This window comes from Phoca vitulina, unplaced genomic scaffold, assembly GCF_004348235.1.
Source record: "Phoca vitulina isolate PV1807 unplaced genomic scaffold, GSC_HSeal_1.0 scaffold41, whole genome shotgun sequence".
Lineage (NCBI taxonomy): Eukaryota > Metazoa > Chordata > Mammalia > Carnivora > Phocidae > Phoca > Phoca vitulina.
Genome location: NW_022589744.1, coordinates 9,733,413 through 9,755,427, shown reverse-complemented (window position 1 = coordinate 9,755,427; position 22,015 = coordinate 9,733,413). Strand labels below are relative to the sequence as shown.

The window sequence follows — 22,015 nt, the reverse complement described above, 5'->3', positions numbered from 1 at the left end:
TGCCAGGCTGCGTCCTCCCTAGACAGAGGTGACAGAGGGAAGAAAGGAGCAGGGCAGTTAGAGATCAGGCAGCGCACTGGGCCCGAGGGGGATGGGGAGGGGGACGCTGGGGACCAGGACCGCAGAGGGTTCTGTCTGAGCATGTGACACTTCTTGAGGTCAGCCTTGAGCTGGGGGACTTGTTCAGCCGCCTACTGTGGTTGAGGTTTGTTCTCCAAAGTCCTTGTCACCCAGGCAGGATATCCTCTCCTGAACACAACCAACCTCTGCTCCCTCCTTCCCTGAGAAAGGACACAGCCCATCTCAGACTTTCCCTGAAATCCCTCCTCCTCCTCCTCCTCCTCCTCCTCCTCCCCCCCCTCCCCCAATGGGCTGAAGTGCAGCTTAGCTAGGCCTGTGGGAGATGAGCGGGGGCCTGTCCTTGCCTCTCACCTGTGGGCAGCTGTGTTTTCCCCTGCTGGGCTGGGCTGGCCACCCTGCACTTTCTCTTTGTGGGCACTTTCTGTTCTCTGCCCCGGGTTCTGCAGAGAAGCCGGCTGGTTTCTAGGTTCCTGTGGAACGAAGCCTGCAGGGCCGCCGGAGGAAGCTGGCCGGAAGGAGCCGCCCCCTCTGCCCTGCACCTGCCCCCAGCCCTCCTGTGCCGCTTCTTCACCTGAGCCAACTTCCCTGGGAAACAAAAGCAGGAAGCGAGCTGGCAGGGACAAAGGGAGGCAGAGCAGTGGGGACAGGAGAAGGCTGGAGGACTGGTTGTTCTAACCTGAGGCTTCAAGTGTCCCAGGCGGGGCGTGGGAAGGGGGCAGGCAGGAAGTTCGGAGGAGGCGGTGGGGGTCCCTCTGAAACAGAGTTGAGCTGTGCCTAGTGAGTGTGGGCGAGGAAAGGACGTGCCATCACGCATCCTTTTCCATCCAGACCAGGCAGTCGCTAGAAGTGCTAGAAGCTTCTAGTCTAGGAGTTGATGACAGCTCTCAGCCTTGAGTTCTGTCCTGTGCAGAATGAGAACTCGGGGTCCTGAGAGCACCCCCAACCCTTCACACCCCACTTGGGCTCTGTCCCACACCCCCTGACCCCTCAGCTGCCTTTGCCCTGAGCTGTAGGCAGGATGTACATTGGGGAAGGAAGGAAGGAAGATGAGGCTCTCTGAGGTCACGGGTCGGGACTGGACATGGGCCGGGCGGTGGGCAGCCAAGCTCTGGTCGTGAGTCCCCGGCCTGCTGTCCAGCCTGCCAACTGCCCTGGGCCTGGAGGATCTTCAGTCCGGAGCTAGATTCCAGGCTCTTTGCCGTAGGCGTCCGTAGCTGACACTCGGCGCTCACTTGGCCCAGCGGTCACCCCCCCCACCCACTCACCAACTTGTTCCCCTCATCCCACAAGTGCCCAGCTCTGCAGGTGCAAGGCTTCAGGTCCAGTGATGAACAGGCATGTAGGAGACAGACTGCAGGGTCAGGGCTCTGGGGATGGCCAGAGCCCAGGGGATGGGCACCCCCAGAGAGGAGGGGCTCGGGACCCTCCAGAGCTAGAACTGGCTCACTCTTCGGGCTACGCAAGTGAGCTCTCCCCTGCTTTGGCTCCTGGGGCTGGTGTCCAGGTGGCTGACGTGACAGGCGGCCACTCTGACGGACCCGCCAGGACAGCCAGTGGCAGACCCCACTCCGCCCTCCTCCCAGGCTCCCAGCCTCCTCCTTGGCCCAGTGAGGGTGGGCGTATTTCAGGCAGCAAGTAGGGAGGACATTGCCATCCTAGGCCAGGAGACAAGATGTCAGAGAGCCCTGCAGCCCCCCAAAAACCAACCCCCCACTTATCCTAGGCCCACTCCACCATCATCACACCCACCTCTACCATCCCCCCAGGACACATCCCTTCAAGCCTTACATTCCAAAAGGGTCTCACAGATGGGGAAACTGAGGCACTGGCGGCTATGTGACTTGATTAAATTCACCCGTCTAGTGAGTTCAGGTCTCCTGACTTTGCTCCAGGGATCTTCCTGGCATTACCCTATATACTTCTCCTGGCCTTGAATTTGGAACAAGGGGGTGTAGGTGACCCAGAGAACACAGTTGCATTAGCAGGCCCGGCCTAAAACCCCCTCCTTGGGCCTTGGCGCTTGCGGGGTTTCTGGAGACTCTGGCCGGGCTTGTGGGGGGGGGGTGTTGTTTGGCTGCCCAGCCCCCCTGCTAGAGCACAGGGAGCTGGGCTGGGGTCCATACCTCCTCTTGCCCACCATGTGCTTTGCAGGTGCCCCCGGGCCGCCTGGAGTGCCCATCATCGTGCGGTACAGCTCTGCTATCGCCATCCACTGGTCCAGCGGAGACCCTGGCAAAGGGCCCATCACCCGCTACGTAATAGAGGCCAGGCCATCAGGTACGCGCTGCCCCGGGCTGAGCGTCTCCCTCTGGAGCGGGTTCCGGGTCTCGCGTTCTCCTGCTGGAGTCCCTCCACCTGGCAGCCTTGTGTCCTCCTGAGAAGGCACCTCCAGGTGAAGCTTCACTCCAGGTGAAGCTAGAGGGGGCCCTGGGGCGAGTGGGAAATGGAGAGTCGCACCCTCAGGTGGGGGACACCCCGGGGTCCCCTGGAGAATGGCACTTAGCACCAGGTGAGGACCAACTCAGATGGAAGATCATTCCAGAAACCAGAAGAGCACGGAGTTTGCCCCCGCTCCCCGCCCCGATTAAACGCCAAGTCTTTCCTGAAACCCCCCTGACCAATGTCCCGTCGGGAGGCCGGCTGTCCCCCGGGGATGCTGGCCGCCTCCTTGAGGTCCGCCTCTGCCATCCTGATGATCTCAGCAGTTCCGGTAACGGTACCAGGGGGTGGTCAAGCCTGAAATCGAATCACAAGAGCTTCCAGAGCCATCAGGAGACCAGCGACTGATGAGTCGCTCCAGGGGGCTGCTCCCCGCGCTCCCGGCTTCATCCTCGTCGGTCGCCGTGACGCCCGCTTCTCCCGGCCAGCTAGGTTTCCCAGTTCATCAGAGGCGCCAGAGCCCATGGAGAGCTGGAGGCTTGTTCTTGGTACCCAACGGTCCTGTGATTAGCCGGCTGAAGTGGAGAAAGGCAAACAGCACGAATAGCAAGTAATAATCAGAATGGGAGGTAGTCAGGCTTATCAGTAGCTAATACTTCTAATGAGAGCATCGAAGGATCCCGAAGGCAAGCTTAATACCTCAGGTATGAGTGCTAATATCTCAATAGCCAAGAATTAATGCCGGCCGTTCCAGGAAGCAGCCACCACCGCCCCCCCATTGCCCTCATCTTATGCTAATAATTGCAGCATTGAACAGCTATTTCATCTAGCAGCTCCCATCCAGTGTGTAGCTGGAAGGTGTGTGCGGGGTTGGCTCCCCCCCACCCCAGATGTTCCCTCCCCGGCCCTCCGGTGCGGGCTGCTGAGTTGGCCAGGAGAGCGCCCCGTGCTTCTTCCCACCAGGGCCCGTGACTCTGCTCTCCATCCACGTCGGCAGGCCGGGATGCCCGGCTGTGGAATGTTGGCTCCAGACTCCGGGCCTGCTGATTTTCCAGCGTTCCCTGGGAGGCCCAGCATGGGACCTGGGGTTGTGCCTTGGTGCGCACAGATGGATTCAAGGCAGGACCCCCTAAAGGGTCGGGATGGGGAGCAGTGCCCGAGAGCTGTGACAGAGATCGAAGGCTGTGAGGATGGAGTGAGCGGAGGGCAAGGGGAAAGCCGGGCCTCTCCCTGGGGCTGCTGGAGACATCTCCCCTCCTCCGTGCCCCTGGGCTGTACATCCTCCTCATCTCCAAGATGAAACTGCTCTTGTCCCATGCCCCCGCGCCCCCCTCCCGCATTGCCGGATAGCATCGCCAAACCTGCCCGCCTTCTACACACCGGGAACTGCCGGCCCGCAGAGCAAGGAGGGGGAGGGGCTCACTCTAGGTTTCCAGCCCGTGGGACCCGCCGTGCTCATCAGCCCACTCCTGGGGCTGGAGGCCAGAGGCCCAGCATGACATTCCAGCAGCTTCGGGCCTGGCCCCGTTGCCGGGGCCCCACCCTTTGTTTCTGCACAGGGCAGAGCAAGGTGGGTCACACAGCAGGCCGGAGGCCCCATCTTCTGCCAGGCAGCAGGGTCCTGGACGAGCCCGCCCAGCCAACACTGAATCCGCTGCGGATCTCGAAGGGCACCATCCTGGACACCCAGCTGGCGTTCGGTGCTGGGGGGAGCCCAACAGCTCTAGGCTGAAGCACCACCTCTGCCACTTAGGGCTGCCAGAGCCTGGGAGGACAGGTTCTCTCTCTCTCTCTGATCTGTAACATGGGCACAATGGTTCTTCCTTCTCCCCGGCACTGCCATGGATGTGGAAAGTAAAGCCCTTAGAACCACAGTGCTTAACGAGCGAGTGTCGTCACCATGATTGTTGTCACTGTGACTGTCATTGAAAGGGAATGAGAGCTTGCAGGGGCATGGGAGGAGAATGGATTTGCACCCCAAAACTTGGATCTCGGGGCATGCAGTGCTGAAATCGGAGCACATGATGTTCGGAGAAGGTCGGGGAAGAAGGTTTTCGTTCGGCCATCCCACCAGCACTTAGAGGACACCTGTGCTGGGTGCTGGGCGCTGGGTGCTGGGCTGCAGAGGTGAATCGGGCACAGTCCTCGCCCTGGAGAGACGGCACAGCCTAGCAGGGGAGAGTCACAGGGTGCATGAGGCAGACGCCCAAAACAAAGACGTGAGATGGAAGCTGAGGCCAAGCTCAGGACCCCAAGCCTTTGTGAGGACAGCAGGACATAGACGGGGCCCCATGCTGCCTTCCAGTTGGAGGGATCTGGACGGGTAGGACAACGTTCGGAAGGTGCCAGCACACTCTTGGTCCACAGTTCAGGGGTGACGAGGCGGGTGATGGTGCCTCCGCTAGAGTTCTTGACGTGAGTGGGCCGGTAACAAGCGTGGTGAAGGAAACCGAATCCATCAGCCCCTGGAAGAGGCTGGAAGGGCCAAGCTGGAGTTAGGGGGTAGCCCGTGGACCCACAGGCGGCTCTTCCCAGAAGGAGCTCAGGAACGGATGAGGAGAAATAGTGCCTTGCTGAGGCTGAGGCAGGAGCTCGCCTGGGGCCCCAAGGTGACCTTCCTAGATCCACAGGATGGAGGACCTAGGAGCCCAGCCCACCGAGGTCCTTCTAAGATCTCTGGTCACCTGGGCCATGTGAAAAGGGTGGCCTGATGCTTTAGTTGCCAAATCAGCCCTTCCCCAGCACAGGCAGGGGGACTCACCGTCTTTCCAAGGGCCATGCCAGCCCTGCTGGCCCCGCATGGAGCCTCTGGCCGGGGCCCCCGCCCAGCCTCCCCATCACAGGGCCCTGCAGGTGCTTGCACTTCTCTTGTGTGGGGCAGCATGCTCGCCGCTCCTTCTGAATGAGGTGGAAATGAATTAGGTCCCAAGGAGGCAAGACCCAGAGAGCCGGAGAGCCGCGGACAAAGGGGCAGGCCTGAAAGGAAAGTCAGGAGCTCAAAGGGTGGGGGTGGTTGGGGACAACGTGGGTGGAGAACAGATGGGGGACCCCTCTAGGCTTGTCTGAGCTCTTTCTCCTCAGATCTCTGCTGCTCGGCAAGGAGACCACTGAGGATGGGCCCCGTAGGTCCACGCACTCACAGGCGGGCCCAGCCCCTCCTGCAGCTATTTAAAAAAAGGATCTTCTTTTTATCTGATGCTGCTACCGTGTATATTTTGAACAGGAAGGGGGATGAGAAAAAGAGGGGCCCAGCCAAGGAAAGGAGGGTATACCCATGTGCCACAATCATAGGCAGCCTGGGGAAGTCACGTTGACCAGCACTTTTTAAGGATACGAAAACAGGTGACTTGCCTACTTCTACACGGCTGCCAAAATGCTGAGTCTCTTTCTGCGGGTGGTGGCATGGGGTTGGTTGGTACTGTACTTTCTGCAAACTACAGGGTTTTTTAATATTTTACAGGCATTTTAATAAAGGGAACAAAGGGTCGGAGACTCCAAAAGGGATCTTTCGAAAACTGTCTGCTGAGATTCAATGTTGACAGGGCAGACCAGACAGGCTCTGCTCTCAGGGGGCATCGGGCGGGATGGGAGGGGGCTCCCCCTCATGGGGCGTCTCCCTCTCGACACTCTTGCAGACGAGGGGCTATGGGACATCCTCATCAAAGACATCCCCAAGGAGGTGACGTCCTACACGTTCAGCATGGACATCCTGAAGCCAGGCGTGAGCTATGACTTCCGGGTCATCGCCGTCAATGACTATGGCTTCGGTACCCCGAGCAGCCCCTCCCAGTCTGTGCCAGGTACCGCCAGTGGGGGGGGGGCACCCCATGGAAGACCCTGTGGCAGAGGCTGGTGGCGGGCAAGGAAGACCGAGGCAGACAGCAGGGCAGCAGATGCATTGGGGTGGGGACCAAAATGTGTTGTCCTCTCAGTTCTCCAGGCAGTGAACTCTGGGCCAGGGCCTGGGTCAGCTTTGAGCTCCAGAAGAAGCTGGGGGTGGTCCATCTTTGGGGTTCCTTTGCAAGGATTTCAGAAGCCCTGGACGGGGGGCTCAGTGGGGCTTGCTTGTGGACAAATCAGTGGGCCCAAGGTGAGCACTTCTGTGAGCTCATCACCCAAGAGATTCACCCAGGCCATAAACTACATGTTTCTATGGAAACCGCCCCAAAAAACAGAGTCAGCAGCCTATGAAGCAGTGTCCGGGGCTGGAGGGGATAGGACTGCCATCCCTCCCCTTTTTCCTCTCGTCCTTCCCATCCAGCATGTCTTGGAGGACTCACAGAGGACTCTAATGCCAAAACCCATGACCCCAAATCCAATCACTAACCAACTTTTAATACCAATGCCCCTCCCCTCAAGACAGAAACACAGCTCAGAATTGTAACCCACTGGGTGAGTCTTGGAAACCTGGCTGCCTCCCTCCTCCTACACACATTCTCCCTTGTCCCAGTTGATAGAACCAGATCATGAGAGAGAGAAGAGCCAGCCCCTCGTCAGGTAGCCCCCTGGATTAGTAGTGGTTACGTGCAAAAAGCATGGTACTGAGGGCTTTGAAGGAAGGAGAGGCCTGGCTGGAGGAAGCATTCTAAAGAACCACTCACGTCCACCCTCCTGGCTCCCCTCGCTCTCAGCTACCGGAGAAAGATTGAATCCTATCCCTGGGGAGAAACTCTCCCAGACCTACCATGGGCCCGACGGGTACTTTTCCAATACAAATCTGGGGCTTCCCTGTCAAGGTAGCCCCTCGGCCATGGGTGGCAAGAAGGGGTGGGGGGGAGGAAAAATAGCACGCACACTGCGGCTTCTCCGTCCTGTGTCTTTGGCAGACGTCACTAATCAATCCCTGCACTCTTTCCTGGTGAGTCCAGAAGCAACCTCAGAACTCCAAGCAGCCCTCCAGGCATCCCTTTACTGAAGGATGAGAGCCGGCGCTTGAGAGTAAACTGTCCCTGCCAACCTTGTCTTAGGCTCTACCTCGTTGAGATGGCCCAGACCTTGCCTGGGGTCTGTGGTAGGGTCCCAGCTAGAGTGGGAGGTGTGGAGGCAGGAGGCTGCTGAGCAGCCTGGACCTGACACCCCCACTCCTGTTCCAGCCCAAAAAGCCAACCCTTTCTACGAGGAGTGGTGGTTCTTGGTGGTCATTGCCCTCGTCGGCCTCATCTTCATCCTCCTTCTGGTCTTTGTGCTCATCATCCGAGGCCAGAGCAAGAAGTATGCCAAGAAGACAGACTCTGGTGAGCTGGCCCCAAGCCCAACCAGCTAGACGGGTCTGCCTCCCTTTCGGCAAGGTGGGGGTCGGGGGTTCCCTCTCTCTCCTAGGAAGGCACCTGCTCTGCTAGGCGGGACAGCCCGGGGTCCCGGCATACAACCTCCATCTCCTGTTTGGTCTCAACCTGTAAGAGGAGAAAGAGAGAGCAGCCTGGCCAGGGGGGGAGGGGAGGCCAGAGGTCTAAAGGGATGGCGTGAGTGACTGGATCCTGTCTCCGCGTCCCCCGCCCCCTGCCCCAACCCAGGGAACAATGCCAAGTCTGGTGCCCTTGGCCACGGGGAGATGATGAGCTTGGATGAAAGCAGTTTCCCTGCTCTGGAACTCAACAACCGGAGGCTCTCCGTCAAGAATTCCTTCTGCCGGAAGAACGGCCTATATACCAGGTAGAGAGCTCTCTGCACGGGCGGGGGGGCAGAGGATGGAGGCTTGGGGGCCAGCAGTGCCCGGGGTGTGGAGGACTCCTGGCAGAGGCCACAGAACCAGTGCCCACTTGGTCTCAGTGTCCCAGCGATGGCATTCGGGCTCAGGGGCTGGGGACATCAGCAGGGCCCAAGCAGCACAACCAGGCTGGAAAGTCACAAGGAGGTGAGGACACAGGGCTTCTGCCAATGGCAGCCAAATGCAAAGACCTTGTACAATTTTGCGACCCAGCCTACTATTGTTGGGAGCTAGCCGCTTGGAGGGACAGGCCTGAAGCATGGAGCGCCGCCCGCCCCAACAGTGGGGGGGCCGGCCAAGGTAGGCGAGGCCGACACACTTGAGTGACAGGTGCCAGGAGCCCCCCCCATCATGGATTATGCCTTAACCTGTCTCCTCCCCATTCTGGAAAGAAAGGGCACTCAGAGTGTGGACACCCTCTCCCCTGGGTCCTTAGGCACACCTCTTAGAGAGCAATTTTCTCCTACTCACCCCACAAGTCTGTGCTTCCAGCGTTGTCCTCAAAGGGCAACATCTGAGAACAGCCAACCAGGAAAGGTCCTGGCTGGTGGTGCCCGCGACTCCTATTTCTTCCTGACTTCTCTCCAACCCTGGGTTCCCCCCACACACACACACACCCCGCCCCGCTCCCTGGGGCGGGCTGGGCTGCCCATTTCCAAGGGCAAGGGCAGCTGCTGGGGCCCACCTGACCCTCCCCTGATGTGACCTGGCAGTTTTATGCTCTGGGGAGCTCAGGAGAGCTCGGGAGGGCTTGCAGCCCGGGAGCGCCTGTCTGTTTGGCCTCAGCCCTATTAACATTCCCGGTTCATCGGAGGGGCACGGTGGCCAGGCACAGCTCACAAAGCTTCTCTCTGTCTCGTCCTGGAGGGAAGAGGCGATGTGTGTGTTCATCAGGAGGACAGAGGGAGGGGCACGCAGGCCGGCAGGCCCCCCTCTCATCCCCCGCCAAAGCTAGCTTTCCAAAGAAAGAGCCATTTGAGGCCGAGGTGGTGGGCCCAGCAGGTCCACCGCAGCCCCGCCGGGCTGGCTCCGGGGCCCTGCCACATGGAACAAGGGGGCGTTTCACGGATGGCCCGGCCTCGCCTGCCTCTCACGCCCCCAGAGTACACACACGGCGGCCCCCCACGTGTCCCCCACCCTGCTGTGTACACACAGAAATCCTGTTTGCGACAAACCAGCCCCAGGCTCCGGGAGTCTGACCCAGCCCTGGTGACACCCTCAGCCCCCCACTCACCCTGCTTATGGCCAAGACGGCCTGAGCCTGACACCCTGTTTCCTCCCTGCTCCCGGCGTCACGTTTTTGTCCATCTTGTCTACACGAGGCTACTGCCGCTATTGTTACGGTTTTATTTTTAAGTAGTTGAGGATGCAGCTTTGTTATTTGGAATCAAATCAGTGCAGAATATAGTCCAAGAGGTTGGAGGTGGCGGGGAGGTTGCTGGTGACATACTCCCAGGCCGTGGGATTGTTCCCAGAACAGCATTTCTGTAGCAAAGCACTGCCGGCCCCGAGTGGGGCCAGCTGGCGTTCAGAGCCGCGGTCCCAGAGCCTCTTCCTAGAGCAGGCTGGGCAGACCTCAGGGCGCCAGGTCCTCGGCAGTGCCCCCCTTGAGCCCGGTCCCGAGGAAGCAGGAACCAGGCAGGGTCATGAAAGACCCCAGCCACCTGCTCGGTGCCCCCAGGAGCCTGCCCAGCCGCTCTCCTCACCCTCAGCTCAGGTGGTTCCAGAATGCACAGCCCTTCCTCCAGCCTGCGGGCACCCCTGGCAGGTGGAGTGCTGAGGTGCCCTGTCCTGCGTGTTTGTGCAGGTGACACGGAGCGGGTCTCTAACTCAGTGGGAAATGTGCTTTCTCCAAGGCTAATTCTCAAAGGTAGGGCAGGACTCCGCGCCCGGATTCATTTCTGGTCTCTGAGCAGATCTGGAGGGGGGAGGCAGTGGTTTGCCTTTTTCACTTAACCCTTTGCGTTAACCCTCTAAAGCTCCCTTGGTGAGTTCAAGAATGACATGGGGGTTTTGTCAAGAATGACAGTGCAGGTATGCAGGCGTCCCCTGTGATTCTGACTCAGGAGGTCTCAGGGGGGCTCAAAGAGGCTTTGTAACATTCCCTGCCAAGTGATCCCGGTGCCTGAGGCCTTGAAACCACGAGTGGAGAATCCAGTGGGAAGTGGAGTGCTGCCCCCCATTTCCCTGAAGCTGATTCAGGAGGTTGGTCCAGCTGAGCCTCTCCCACCCCTGAGGGACCCCCAGCCCAAGGCTCCGCTGCTCAAGGCCCAGGCCTGTGGGGACCAGACAGAGAGGAGGGCTGTAGAACGGAGGCAGCGAGAGTCGGTGCCCTTCCAGGCCCCGCTGCGGCCTCCCCAGCCAGGCCGGCCGCTGTGGGGGAGGCCGCCTCTCAGCCTCACCCCCACTCCCTCTAGGTCGCCTCCCCGGCCCAGCCCAGGCAGCCTCCACTACTCCGACGAGGACGTCACCAAGTATAACGACCTCATCCCGGCAGAGAGCGGCAGCCTGACCGAGAAGCCCTCAGAAATCTCCGACTCTCAGGTGAGGGGCGGGAGGGCCAGGCGTCCTGGACTGGGGACCGGAGCAGCCCCTTCCCAGAGTGCAGGCCTGCATGGTGGCCCATCACCTGGGCTTCCTTGCCTCCTGGCCTTTATCAGGCCCAGGAAACTAGCCGGGAGTCATATGTGGACCCGCCGTGCCCTCCTAAGCTCTGCTCAGAGTTTGCTTCAGGGCTCATGGGGGCCCTGTAACCTTAACCAGAGAAGAGCCCCCAACAGCTCAGTCCTCTAGAGTGTCTGGAGTCTCCCCACATGCCCTGGCCTGCAGAGGAGCTCGTGAAGGCGAGGAGAAGGAGGCCTGCATTGCCACGGCTGAGCTTAGCTAGTTCGGGTCAGAGTAAGCTCCAGAAACTGGGAGCTGTGAGTCCTGGAGCCTCAAGGATGGGGGGAGCAGGACAGACGAGCGAGGCCTTAAGCTCTGGAGGCTCTGGCCTGAGTTTGAATCCCAGCTCTGCTGCCTGTAGGCCAGGGCATCCTGGGTGGGGTAGGCAACCTCTTTGAGCCTGTTGGTCCATCTGTGGAAGAGGCAGGGACCGTAAGAGGCTCTGTCGTGGGGCAGTGGGATTGCTGAGATGAGGCACAGAGAAGCTTAGCAAGCACACACAGCAACTCTCCGATAAATGTCAGCCTTTATGTGAAGAAGGAGATGGTGCCTCTGGGAGACACAGAGCTTTAGAGAGGCTGCCATTAGGTGGCCCACACGGGGACACTGTCCCAGACGATGGGGAGAGGGGGTTGAGCGCATTCCAGTGAAGTAACGTCATGGCCTCCCGCCCAGCCCTCCTGGCCTTGGCCAAGCCTGTGGTTGCCCAGGAAGGGGCCAAGAAAGGCCACTGCGTCCCACGCCCTAGACCTTTCTGCCCAGTGCGGGGAGAGGACAAGAGCCAAGGGATGCCAGCAGGGAGGCTGTCGGCTGGGTAGGAGGTGCCAGCATGCCGGGATCCGGTCGTGGGCCCGGTGGAGCCCGGGCCTCTGGCTCACTACTGTTTTGTTCAGCTGCAGGGTCACTGATGGGCTTGGCAGCGGCTGCAGGCCTGGAGCTACAACACCCCAGCTCAGACAGCCCTGGCAGGGACAGAGACCCCAACCTAGCCTGGCTAACACAGGAACTCACATGACTCAGGTTATGGCTTCCTGTTTTAAGTACTTAACTCTTCGCAGCCGTATACGTACTGGGACTTCCAAGGCCATGCTTCGCTGAAACATGATTTTTCTTTCTTTCTCCCCAAAGAGGGCGATGAGCATTGAGGTTCGAGGAACTCAAGGGAAAGTTCAAAGAAAGTAAGGGGACTCCCTGTGCTCGCGAGGCTGTGACAGGGGGCTCCTTAAGCCACGCTGCTGTCTGTGGAGAGCAGAAGCAGTGGCCAGCAGAAGGGACTCCCCGTGCGGCTCCGATCAGCCCCCTTCAACCTTCACAGAGGGCCTTACTCCTGCACATTCATTGGCTGGGCACTGACCTTCCAGGGACGGAGCCCTCTGAGTGCAGGAGATCCTGCCCGGGTGTCCTCAGATGGCCCGTGGCCATCTCCACATAAGTCAGGAGGAACCCCTGCAGGACGCAGAGCTGGTCCCTGAGACCAGGCCAGGACCCCAGCCTTGAGAAAGCACTGAGAGAAGAATGCTCATCCTGAGACCATCCTATTTCAGTCACCACCAAGGCGGGCAGAGTCCCTGGAATCCCCCGCTTTGCCCCTAGTGTCTTTTGTCCAAAACAAGCCCATCACTTGAATGCCGTTTCCATAGCAATCTGGAACCAGGCACCTACGGGGAACACATGCCCTGGGGAGGGGAGGCCTCCTGGTTCCAGAAGCCAGTTGTCACAGCAGAACTCCCACGTTCCCTTTCAAGGGGCGCGGGGGAGCCCAGCCCAGGCCTAGAGCCCCACCTGCGGGCTTGGGGATGGTTTGGGGTTTGATTTGGAGCTCGGGTGGGTTTATTTATTTTAAGCTAAGTTCCATGAAGACAGTCCTGTCTTGTGACAGTCCTGTCTTGTGACAGTCCTGAGGTCAGTCACCTCCCCAGTGTCCGTCTTGGCCCGTGGCGCATGGCATTCTGTAGCTGTCGTTAAAGCACGGAAGGGTCGGTCATGGGAGAAGCTGGTCAAGCTAGTCAAGACCAAGCAGGTTAGCAGGAGAGACAAACAAGTGTTCACGGTTGTCAAGCCATTCCTTTTGGACCAAGGTCAGAACACACACTTTCGGAGAGGCGTGGCCCTTCACAGTAACTCCGATGGCCATGGTCACGCCCTGGGGGCTGCACTCACCATCCCACGTGCCTTACCACTCTATAATGACAGTGACCCTCCGAGCGCCCTTAGTGTCCTCTCTTTTGTACAGATGGGGGACTGAGGCTCAAAGAGCTTTACCGAGTTGGCTCAGGCCCTAGAGCCAAGAAGTGCAGCATGCAGACCCTGCCCACGGGCCCTTCCGACCCGGAGCCCAGCTGGGCTCCTTGCCCTCCCCTGTCCCAAAGCCCGTGATGCCACCCTCACGGCAGACCTTTCTGGAAAGGCCTTCAGAACCAGCCAGTGAGACACTCTCGAGAGCAAGTGACTGTGGGTTTTCTTGAAAGAAAAACAAAAAAAAACAAAACCCCAAGCTCGTCTTCAAAGGATGAAGACACACGCTCAGAGCAAAGTGCCGTAGGCATTAAGGTCGTCCCCAAGAAGGGTGCCCTAGGAGCTTTGCCCAGCGGGTCACTCAGGTGATCAGCCAGCCCTGTCGGAGGGTGGCTCTGAGCGGGGAGACGCTCGTTTGAAAAGCGGCGGCGCGTAGTTGTGGCTGGGTCCAGCGCTGGGCTTGAATCCCGGCCCCTCCCTCCCTGACTGCGGGTCGGGGAGGGGTCCTTCGCAGCCCACCCCCTGCTCAGCACGGTGGCACCGGTCCAAGCGGCTGTTCTCGGAGTCCGTGGCGGGGGATGGAGTCGGGCCCGTGCGGTGCCAGGCTCGTCACGGGGCCCCAGGACAAGGCAGTCAGGATTGTTTGGGTCTGTTCGCTTTGGAATGGTTCTTGAAAGCCAGGCAGGTGGCTTTGGGGCCACTGCAGGAGGTCTAGGACCCAGGAGGCCGGTGCCGTGCACCTTCAGAGGTGCACGGCTCAGGGGTCACTCAACACTCGTTCCTTGAGCGTGGACTCTGTAGGGACACAGCGGTGACGGAGACATGACCCTGCCTCCAAGGAGCTCCTGGTGGGCTGGAGGGGACAGACTTGGAGACAGAGCAGCTGGTCTCCCTCGGATGCCCTTGTTGAAGACATAAAGAAGCAGATCCTATTACTCCTCACTGGCCCCCGTGGGAGGCAGCAGAGCGACATGCCAGCCTCTGGCGTGGAGAGCATCCGCCATCGTGGCCTGCGTTTGGGGCTCATGGCGGATGCCCCGCAAGCCCCCCGCCCGGGATGGCGTCTGCAGCGGCGTATCCCTGAGGGTCAGCAGCCACGCAGGCGGGGTCCCCAGCATTTCAGCGGCTCTGGAGAATGATGGCCTGACTTTGTGGAAGTACCCCTCCCCCTAGGTCCTCTGAGAGCGAATTCTGCATGGGCTGCCTGGTTTCTGTTCCAAGTCAGACCACCCAAAATGGATCTCCAAAATTGGCAGAAATCTGCCCAGCTCTTTTCCTATGATATGGTAATAAACAAGAGTCCACGTTGCTTATAAACAAACACACATGATAAGATGTGAGCAAGGCCATAACGGGGCTGTGGGAAGACTCGGGGGGGGGGGTGGGCTGTCCCCAGAGGGGTGCTGGTGAAGGGGGTTCCAGGCAGGGGACACACAAAGGCTGAGGTTTGAAGAGCCCAGGGCTTGTTTGATGCAACTTTTAAAAACGAAGTATGGCTGCATTCCAAGGTCATTTTCAAAGTAAGAGCCCAAGTATGGGAGAAAAATTACATAGTGCACAAGCAAATCTCAATGGAAAAGGAATTCCCAGCCAATGGCAGGTCTCTACGAATAAGTATTCAGTCTTTGTGATTTCCTGGGAAGCCCTGGGAAGCTCATTGTAATGAAATTAAGCCTATGTGGAAAAGTAAGAAAATACACCGGACAAATTAGGCTTTCTTGAGCACCCCGTCATAAGGGTGAACATTTATGAGCCCTTATGGGCGGCCAGGAATGACCCTAAGGATTGTTCAAGAATGGTACCGCTTGGCCCTCAGAGCGCTCTGGGAAGCCTGAGTAGGCTTCTGTTGCAGGAGTCGGGGAGCCTCCGACGACGACGAGGCCAGGCCCACCCACCTTAGCCCCCTACACCCCTACTGTATGTCATGCTCGGATCGAGTCCTGGGCAGCACCTGGCTGGTTTTGTCCTCCCTGGAACCTGTTCATTCCTTTCTCGGTGCATTTATTCAACAACTATTTTTTCTGCACCCGCTAAACAGTACCAAGCATGGCTTACACATGGCAGCCCCAGTAGTGAGCAAGACCGGCTCTTAATGAATGTTGCATTATGGTGTGTTAGGACCCATTAGGGAAGACCACATGTTTCAAATAACCCTGTGTTTTCATCTCTCATTAAAATTTTATGGCACCACAGTATCTAACTTTAGGAGAAAAATGGGGAGCAGAAGACTTCCTGTTTCTCATGGTACATGGATAGAAAGCCCTGTGAGGAATCTTGGGGGAAGGTCCCGGGGGGCTGCCTGGAGGAGGTGGCATTTCAGCTGGGCCTCCAAGTGTGAACAGGACTGGGTCATGCATAGAAGGGAGTGGTAAGGGTTTATAGGTTTGTGTTTGGCTGAGTGGTTCTGTCATCCCTTCTGAGTGTCTGTTTTTTTATTCGTGTTTGCCTCTTGTCCATTGAGTTGGGCCATGAGTCTAAGAGATTCACTGAGGCCCGTCTCCTGCTTCTCCTTAGGCTGACTCATACAGGCCAAGGAAGCCCGAGCTTGTGCCAAACTAGAAACACACTCCGGGCAGGGCAGAGGGAGTCCGGGAGGAAGGAGGCAAAGCTACCTGTTGGGCCCTGCACTGTCCACATTCTCATTTAAAATCTAACCGTCCCATCATGCAAGTTGCAGGACGCCCAGTTAACAGTTGGGGGAAACTGAGGCTGAGAGAAGTCCAGCACCGTGCCCCTGATCACAGGGCTCAGAAGTGCAGGCAGTGGGGATTCAAATCTGGGTCAGGCCGGCTCCGACAGCCTGGCCTTGCCCAGATGCCTGGCACAGAAGGGAGATGGAAGGAGAGAGAGGTCTTCACTGACCCCAACACCTCCCCCATCCTGGTGACCTCCCATGAGGCCCCCAAATGCAAGCATGTCTGACAGCGGGGTGAGTGGGGGATATGTTGACTGTCACTTCACCTGTAAGGGGCACAGGTAACCTTGTGTCTGAGCTGACACTTTTTAAAGATTTATTTATTTATTTGAGAGAGAGAGCAAGAAGGGGGAGCAGAGGGAGAAAGAGAAGCAGACTTCCCGCTGAGCCCGACACGGGGCTCGATCCCAGGACCCCAGGATCATGACCTGAGCCGAAGGCAGATGCTTAACGACTGAGCCACCCAGGCGCCCCCTGAGCTGACATTTTTAAAAGGACATTCCTGGGAGAAGATTTCTAGCTGTTTTAGTACAAGAAGCCCAGATCCCTAACAAAATTGTGCGTAAAGGGGGCTTCCAGGGAGGGAGAATCAGCACATCCTCACCCCACCTCTAATGCCCAGGAGAGGCCCACTGGCTCGAGGGCAAGGGTTTCCGAGGGACTGATGCAGGGCTGGCCTCTCTGCCTAGACCCCCGCGGAGAGCCCCTGGGCCATAGGTGAGGGAGGGGCTCCAGCTTCCAGCCTCCAAAGGAGCGGGTACAGGGGACCTCCTGTCAACCGGGGCAACACATTCCTGCCAGACCTCAGGAGCCTCAACAAGATGAGGGCACCCTGCCTGGGCCCCGGGTCCCACGCCCATCGCCTCCTGAGTCTGGTGCAGGATCCCCACCCCACCCCACCCCACCCCATGCTAGCAGCAGCAGGAGAACAAGAGGCTCTCCTTTGCCCCCCCTCTTTTGTTGCGGGCTCTTGTCGGGGTCCCCCCTCCCACTGGCCCCCTCCCCGCGCCCCTCCCCAAGTCTGGTAATTGCTGAGTGAGTGGCTTTGAGGAGCTGTTAAGAGGCCCAGAGCTGGAGCAGTCCCCTGATTGCCTGGCGGCCTGGCGGGACTGCCCTGTGAAAGGTCTCCTTTGTGCTGGGTTGGTTACTGGGAAGCTGCATTCAATTACCGAGGCCCGCGTGAGAGTTGAAAGCCAGAATGGGCGCCCCGGGTCCCCCCTTGCCTGCTTTCTCCCCTTCTCACCCCACCCCCATGCAGAAAAGAAACAGATGTTGGAGGAGGTGGCAGCAGAAGAGCAGTCGCTGAGGCAAAGCATCCCCCTCTCCCGCCGGCTTCGGAGAGCTGTGGGTGGGGCAGGCCCACCTCTAAGCCCCTGCTCCTCCCCCCACCCCCGCAACTCTTGCTTCCGCCGCTTTTCCGTGCGCATCAGGAAGGCCGCCCCACAGTGTCTCGCACACAGTAGGTGCTCAGCAGTTGGTAGCCATCAGACCGTGATGATGTGCATGAATGGGCTTTGGGGTCGGGGCCCCCGGGAGGGCCAGAGAGGCCCATCGCCCCTCTAGTGATGCTTCACTTTTGGAGGGGAGGGCAGAAGCTGAACATCCTTCCCCTTTCCCGGCCGCCTGAGCACTGAGTCACCCTCTGTGACCCCAGCTCCTTCTGATCCCTCCTGGGGGGCAGCTTCCAAGCCTTTTTCACCCTGTGAATTGCAGGTATCTACCCATTTTACAGACAAGGATACTGAGGCTGGGAGAGGCCAGGTGATGGGTCCAAACTTAACCTAGCTAGCAAGGGACAGAGTCAGAACTGGGCCACACCACAGTCACCTCCTAGATACTCATTCACTCTGGGATGGGGCCGCAGGGATGGGGACTCCCCTGCGGGGCTAGCCAGAGTTCTAGAACCTCTAACAAGGATGCTAGCAGCTATTCAGGCCAGTTGGTGGAGGCCCTTCTGGAAAGACCTGACCCATAGGCAGAACTTTGAGGTGGCCCTCTCCCACGCCCTGCACTTACAGACCCTCGCTGTTCCTGGACCAGGGCCTCCCCTCTCCGGCCCCCTGTCTCATGGCATCTACCACAGCCTGCTCAGACTTCTCCTGCCTCTGGGCCGCCACCTCAAAGCCCCAGGCCTCAGGTGCCCAGCCCTCAGCCCCCTCCCCACATTTGGCATATAGAGCCCCTGTCTGTACGGCCCCTTTGTTCCCTCCTGGGCCGGCAGCTGGGCAGTAGGCAAGGAAAGGGGCTCGCATTGTGCTGTTCTGCGTCATGGGACGAGCGAGGGACTTTCCATTGTCTCTGGCAGCCAGTTCTGCTGCCAAGAGGACTGAGGTCCTGGGAGGGTGTGCAGGGTGGTGGTAAGGAGAGCGGCCAGGACTGTGGAGGGGTGAGGCGGAGGAGGGGAGGGGCCAGACAACAGGAATTTGCAGATCCAGGAGGGAGTACGCAATCCCTGTTGGGAGGGCAGAAGGGCTCTCGTCCCGTCTCCAGACAGGAGGGGGGTTGTTCAGAGCACGTGTGGGCTTTGGAACATCCGGCAGATCCGAGTCCCTCGGTTCTGTGTGTCTCGGGGCGAACCCTCACCCTCTCTGCACAGTAGAGAGAACTGGGGTTCTCCTTACTCGCGGAGTGGTAGCAGCCACCACCCCGAGGTGTGAAAGTTGACCCCAGGTTCCTGCCGCCTGGCAGAGTGCCTGCTCCCCAGCCTGGCATTGCCGCAGTTCTGTACTTGTAGCTCTTTCCCGAGAGGGCCTCGATGCCCTACGCGACTTCGGGCTCCGGAGGGCAGGTGCACCTTGCACTCCCCGTGGCTCAGACGCCTTGCAGCAAGGTCAGCAACTCTCCGTCTGCTCTACCTGTCAAGAAGGACACACACGCGTTCGCTTTGGGCTCACTGGGTGTTCTTGCTGCTGTTTTTATCTGAAGTAGGTTGATCACATTTACTGTCTCCGTGTATTCGGGCCGGGACGTGGTAACCTGACGGAGGCCTTTGGAGCTGCATTTCCCTGAGAGTGTACTGTTCACTCAAATCAGAGCATGTCTCTTCCAGAGCATTCTAAGGGTGTTCCCATCTGTCCTCTTCTTGGTTCTCAAAACAGTGCTGGGAGCCGGGCGTGGGGGAGGGGCGCTCGATATTTTTAGCTCCACGATTCAGATCCGAACCAACGAGCGAATGCTGTTTTACTTCACAGCCCAGCCTGACTCTTGTCTCCTGCTGATTCCCCCATAGGCAGATGAAGCAATGGTGGGACATGGAAGTAGTGACAATTTTAGGAATAATTTAATGTTTTGCATTTAGGAGAAAAAGCCACAGGGCAGTCATCGTGCGAAATTCGGACCTTCTGTTGATATTTTTCGCATGCTCGTTTTATAACTGAGGGTTGCTTTTATTCTGGATCACACATGGGTGGGCACCAGCATCTCTCTTCGGAGCCAGGAGCCTCTGCAGGTCTGGCCCTGGCTCGGTCCCCAGTCACACCGTAAGTCAGAGGTAGACCAAGGTCGGAACTCAGTATATCATGCACGAACGGATCAGGAGATGACCGACCTAGAAAAATCGAATTATTCACAGTTCCCAAGTAGAGGGGACATGTCACACCATGCGGGACCATTTTGGGGAGGCACCAGGGTCCCCAGGTATCAGAGGGAACAGGAGGGACATGTGGGCAGGAGCCTTCATTGTGGGAGCAGGCTTGGGTTTGTTTGAATAAATTCAGTGGGCTTTGGGGTAGAGGGGCTGTCCCTTGGTTGTCTGGTACCCGGCCCTGGGGTGACGAGGGACAGGGGAGAGTGAGTCAGTGTGATAGGAAAAGGCATCGCTAGGTGCAGGGACCGACCAGCCCCGGGAGCCCATTTCCTCTCCAGAGTCAGCAAGGCCTCAGCTGCCAGAGCATCAGAAATACAGCAAATGAAAAGGCAGGATGAATTCAATCTCGAAAACATTACGCTAAGTGAAAGAAGCCAGGCCCACGAGCCGCATACTGTAGATCCCACCTGTATGAAATGCCCAGAGTAGGTAGATCCCCAGAAACAGAAAGCGGGTCAGTGGTCACCCGGAGTGGGGGCGGGGAAGGAACGGGGAATGAGGGCAGAGGCTGATGAAACTGTTCTGGAACCACACAGAACAATGGCTGCACAACATTGTGAATGGACTAAAAGCCACAGAACCTTACACTTTAAAACGGTTAACTTTATGTTCTATGAATTTCCTCTCAATTGAAAAAAAAAAAAAGGATTAGAACTCAGGTCTTCCGAGTTCAGATTCACGTCAGGTGCCTGCAGGCCGTGTTCCAGCCCCACGGTAGACCCTTCGGCCCCACGATCTGCTCCAAAGGCAGGGGAGGTGGGCCCAACTTTGCATCGGGCCCCCTTGGCGGTGAGGGGACGGCGGTGGCTCCCCGTCCAGGGCTTGGGAGATTCAGACCGGGGCACCTGCTGCCTTCCGGCCCTGAGCACGCTGACCTGGCCCCTCGGGGCCCCTGACTCCCCGATTCTCTGTCCTCCCAGGGAAGCGACAGTGAGTACGAGGCCGACCCGACCCACCAGAAGGCCCACTCTTTTGTCAACCACTACATCAGCGACCCCACGTACTATAACTCATGGCGGCGGCAGCAGAAGGGGATCTCGCGGGCGCAGGCCTACAGCTACACGGAGAGCGACTCGGGCGAGCCGGACCCCAACACCGTGGCCAACAGCAACAGCACCCAGCAGGGCAGCCTCTTCCGGCCCAAGGCCAGTCGGACCCCAACGCCCCAGAACCCCCCGAACCCCCCGAGTCAGCAGAGCACCCTCTACCGCCCCCCCAGCAGCCTCACCCCCGGCTCCCGGGCTCCTATAGCAGGATTTTCCTCGTTTGTTTGACGTCGGAAGGGGGAAAGAAAAGAAAAAAAAAAAAAAACGGCACCAAACTCCCCGTCCGCCCCTCCCCGCACTGCCTGCCAGAAAACAAAAACACCAAGAAACCAAGTCAACTTTTCACCTCCTGAGTTTATTTTTCCAGAGATTCCAGGGCCAGCAAAGCCGGTGTTGAGAAGGAGGAGAAGGAAGACATGAGGGAGGCTCTGCGTGGCCGACGGTTGGTCGGCTCCAGATTGTGGGGTTCTCTGATCCCTTTGCAGACTGTGCTCAGAGTCGGGGCTGCTGGACCGGGCCTGAGACAGGTGGCGGGGCAGCGAGAAAGCTGAGGCCAGGAGAGCTGTAGGGCAGTGTGCTGAGGGGACGAGAAGCTTCTGGAAGTCCTGACAGCTGCCCCTTCCGTGTGTGCTGGGGCCCTGGGCCCACGGCTGACTGACTGGTGGTGTGCAAGGCTGGTGTGCAAGGCTGGGCATCCCTGTGGGGGGGCAAAGCTCACCTTCTCTCTCTGCACCCGCCCACCCCTCCCCATGCATCACTGGCAGGCCTCGGACAGACGGATGGACGGCCCGGCCCCCTGGCCTGCTCCTCACACTCTGCTGTCCCCTCCCTGGCTCAACGTCTCCACCAAGCATCTGGTTTATTTAGAAAAAGGAAAATAACAAAGGGGTGAGAGTCTGCCTAGCTAGCTCTTTGTTTCTTATACACTCTTTTTGTGGTGAATCTAAGGAAGAGGGGCCTGGGGTGGGGGGTGGGGCGGGGAGAGGCCACCCCAGCACGCTGAACCCAGCTGTGGCTTTACTTGAATTCACTTTCCTGAGCGCAGACCAGGAGAGGTGAACCCGGGGGGCAGAGGTACAGGGCACTGGCCAGGCATCACTGGGATAACTGGGCCCTAAGGCAGGAAATGAAGAACGTTAAGAAAGAAGCTTGACTTCTCTCTTTCTTCCCTCCTGAAAGGAAGCTTCTTAGACAAGGAAGTTGGGCAGGCACAGGACTGGGGAGCTAGGCAGGGTGAGGAATGGCCATCTAGGCAGACACACCCCTGTCCCTAGATAGATCCCTTCCTCCTGAGACACACAGGTCCCCCATGCACTTGCAGGGAGAAGGGTCTAGAGATCCTCTCCAAGACAAATCCCTGTGGGTCCTAGCCAAACGGGACACTCACTCCCAGATGTGTGGTCCCTCTCGCTCTCACCCCAGAGCGATCCACATCTAAAACACATCCCCCCCCACCCCGCCAAGCACAGGGGTACAGAAGCCCAGAGGGGTGGGCCAAGACCCTGGTCTAGAAACCAGAGCTCCCAGAATTTGCCCGGTCGGCCCAGCACCCGGTTTACAAAGAGTCAAAGACCCAACCCCCCAGAGTCATGTGTTCCAGGCTCTGCTCAGCCTCGCGCGCC

At 58.7% G+C, this 22,015-nt stretch overlaps 1 protein-coding gene across 1 annotated transcript in view; it reads left to right on the top strand.

Moving 5' to 3' along the window:
- The window catches only part of SDK2 (sidekick cell adhesion molecule 2), a 251,364-nt gene extending 230,706 nt beyond the window's left edge, over positions 1-20,658 (top strand). Inside the window, exons 40-45 of the mRNA XM_032429331.1 lie at positions 2,233-2,358; positions 6,096-6,260; positions 7,554-7,694; positions 7,974-8,112; positions 10,585-10,711; positions 20,268-20,658. Coding sequence (XP_032285222.1) covers positions 2,233-2,358; positions 6,096-6,260; positions 7,554-7,694; positions 7,974-8,112; positions 10,585-10,711; positions 20,268-20,621 — 1,052 coding nt within the window. The 3' untranslated portion in view covers positions 20,622-20,658. The remainder of the gene's footprint in view (positions 1-2,232; positions 2,359-6,095; positions 6,261-7,553; positions 7,695-7,973; positions 8,113-10,584; positions 10,712-20,267) is intronic.
- The last annotated feature ends 1,357 nt before the right edge of the window (positions 20,659-22,015 follow it).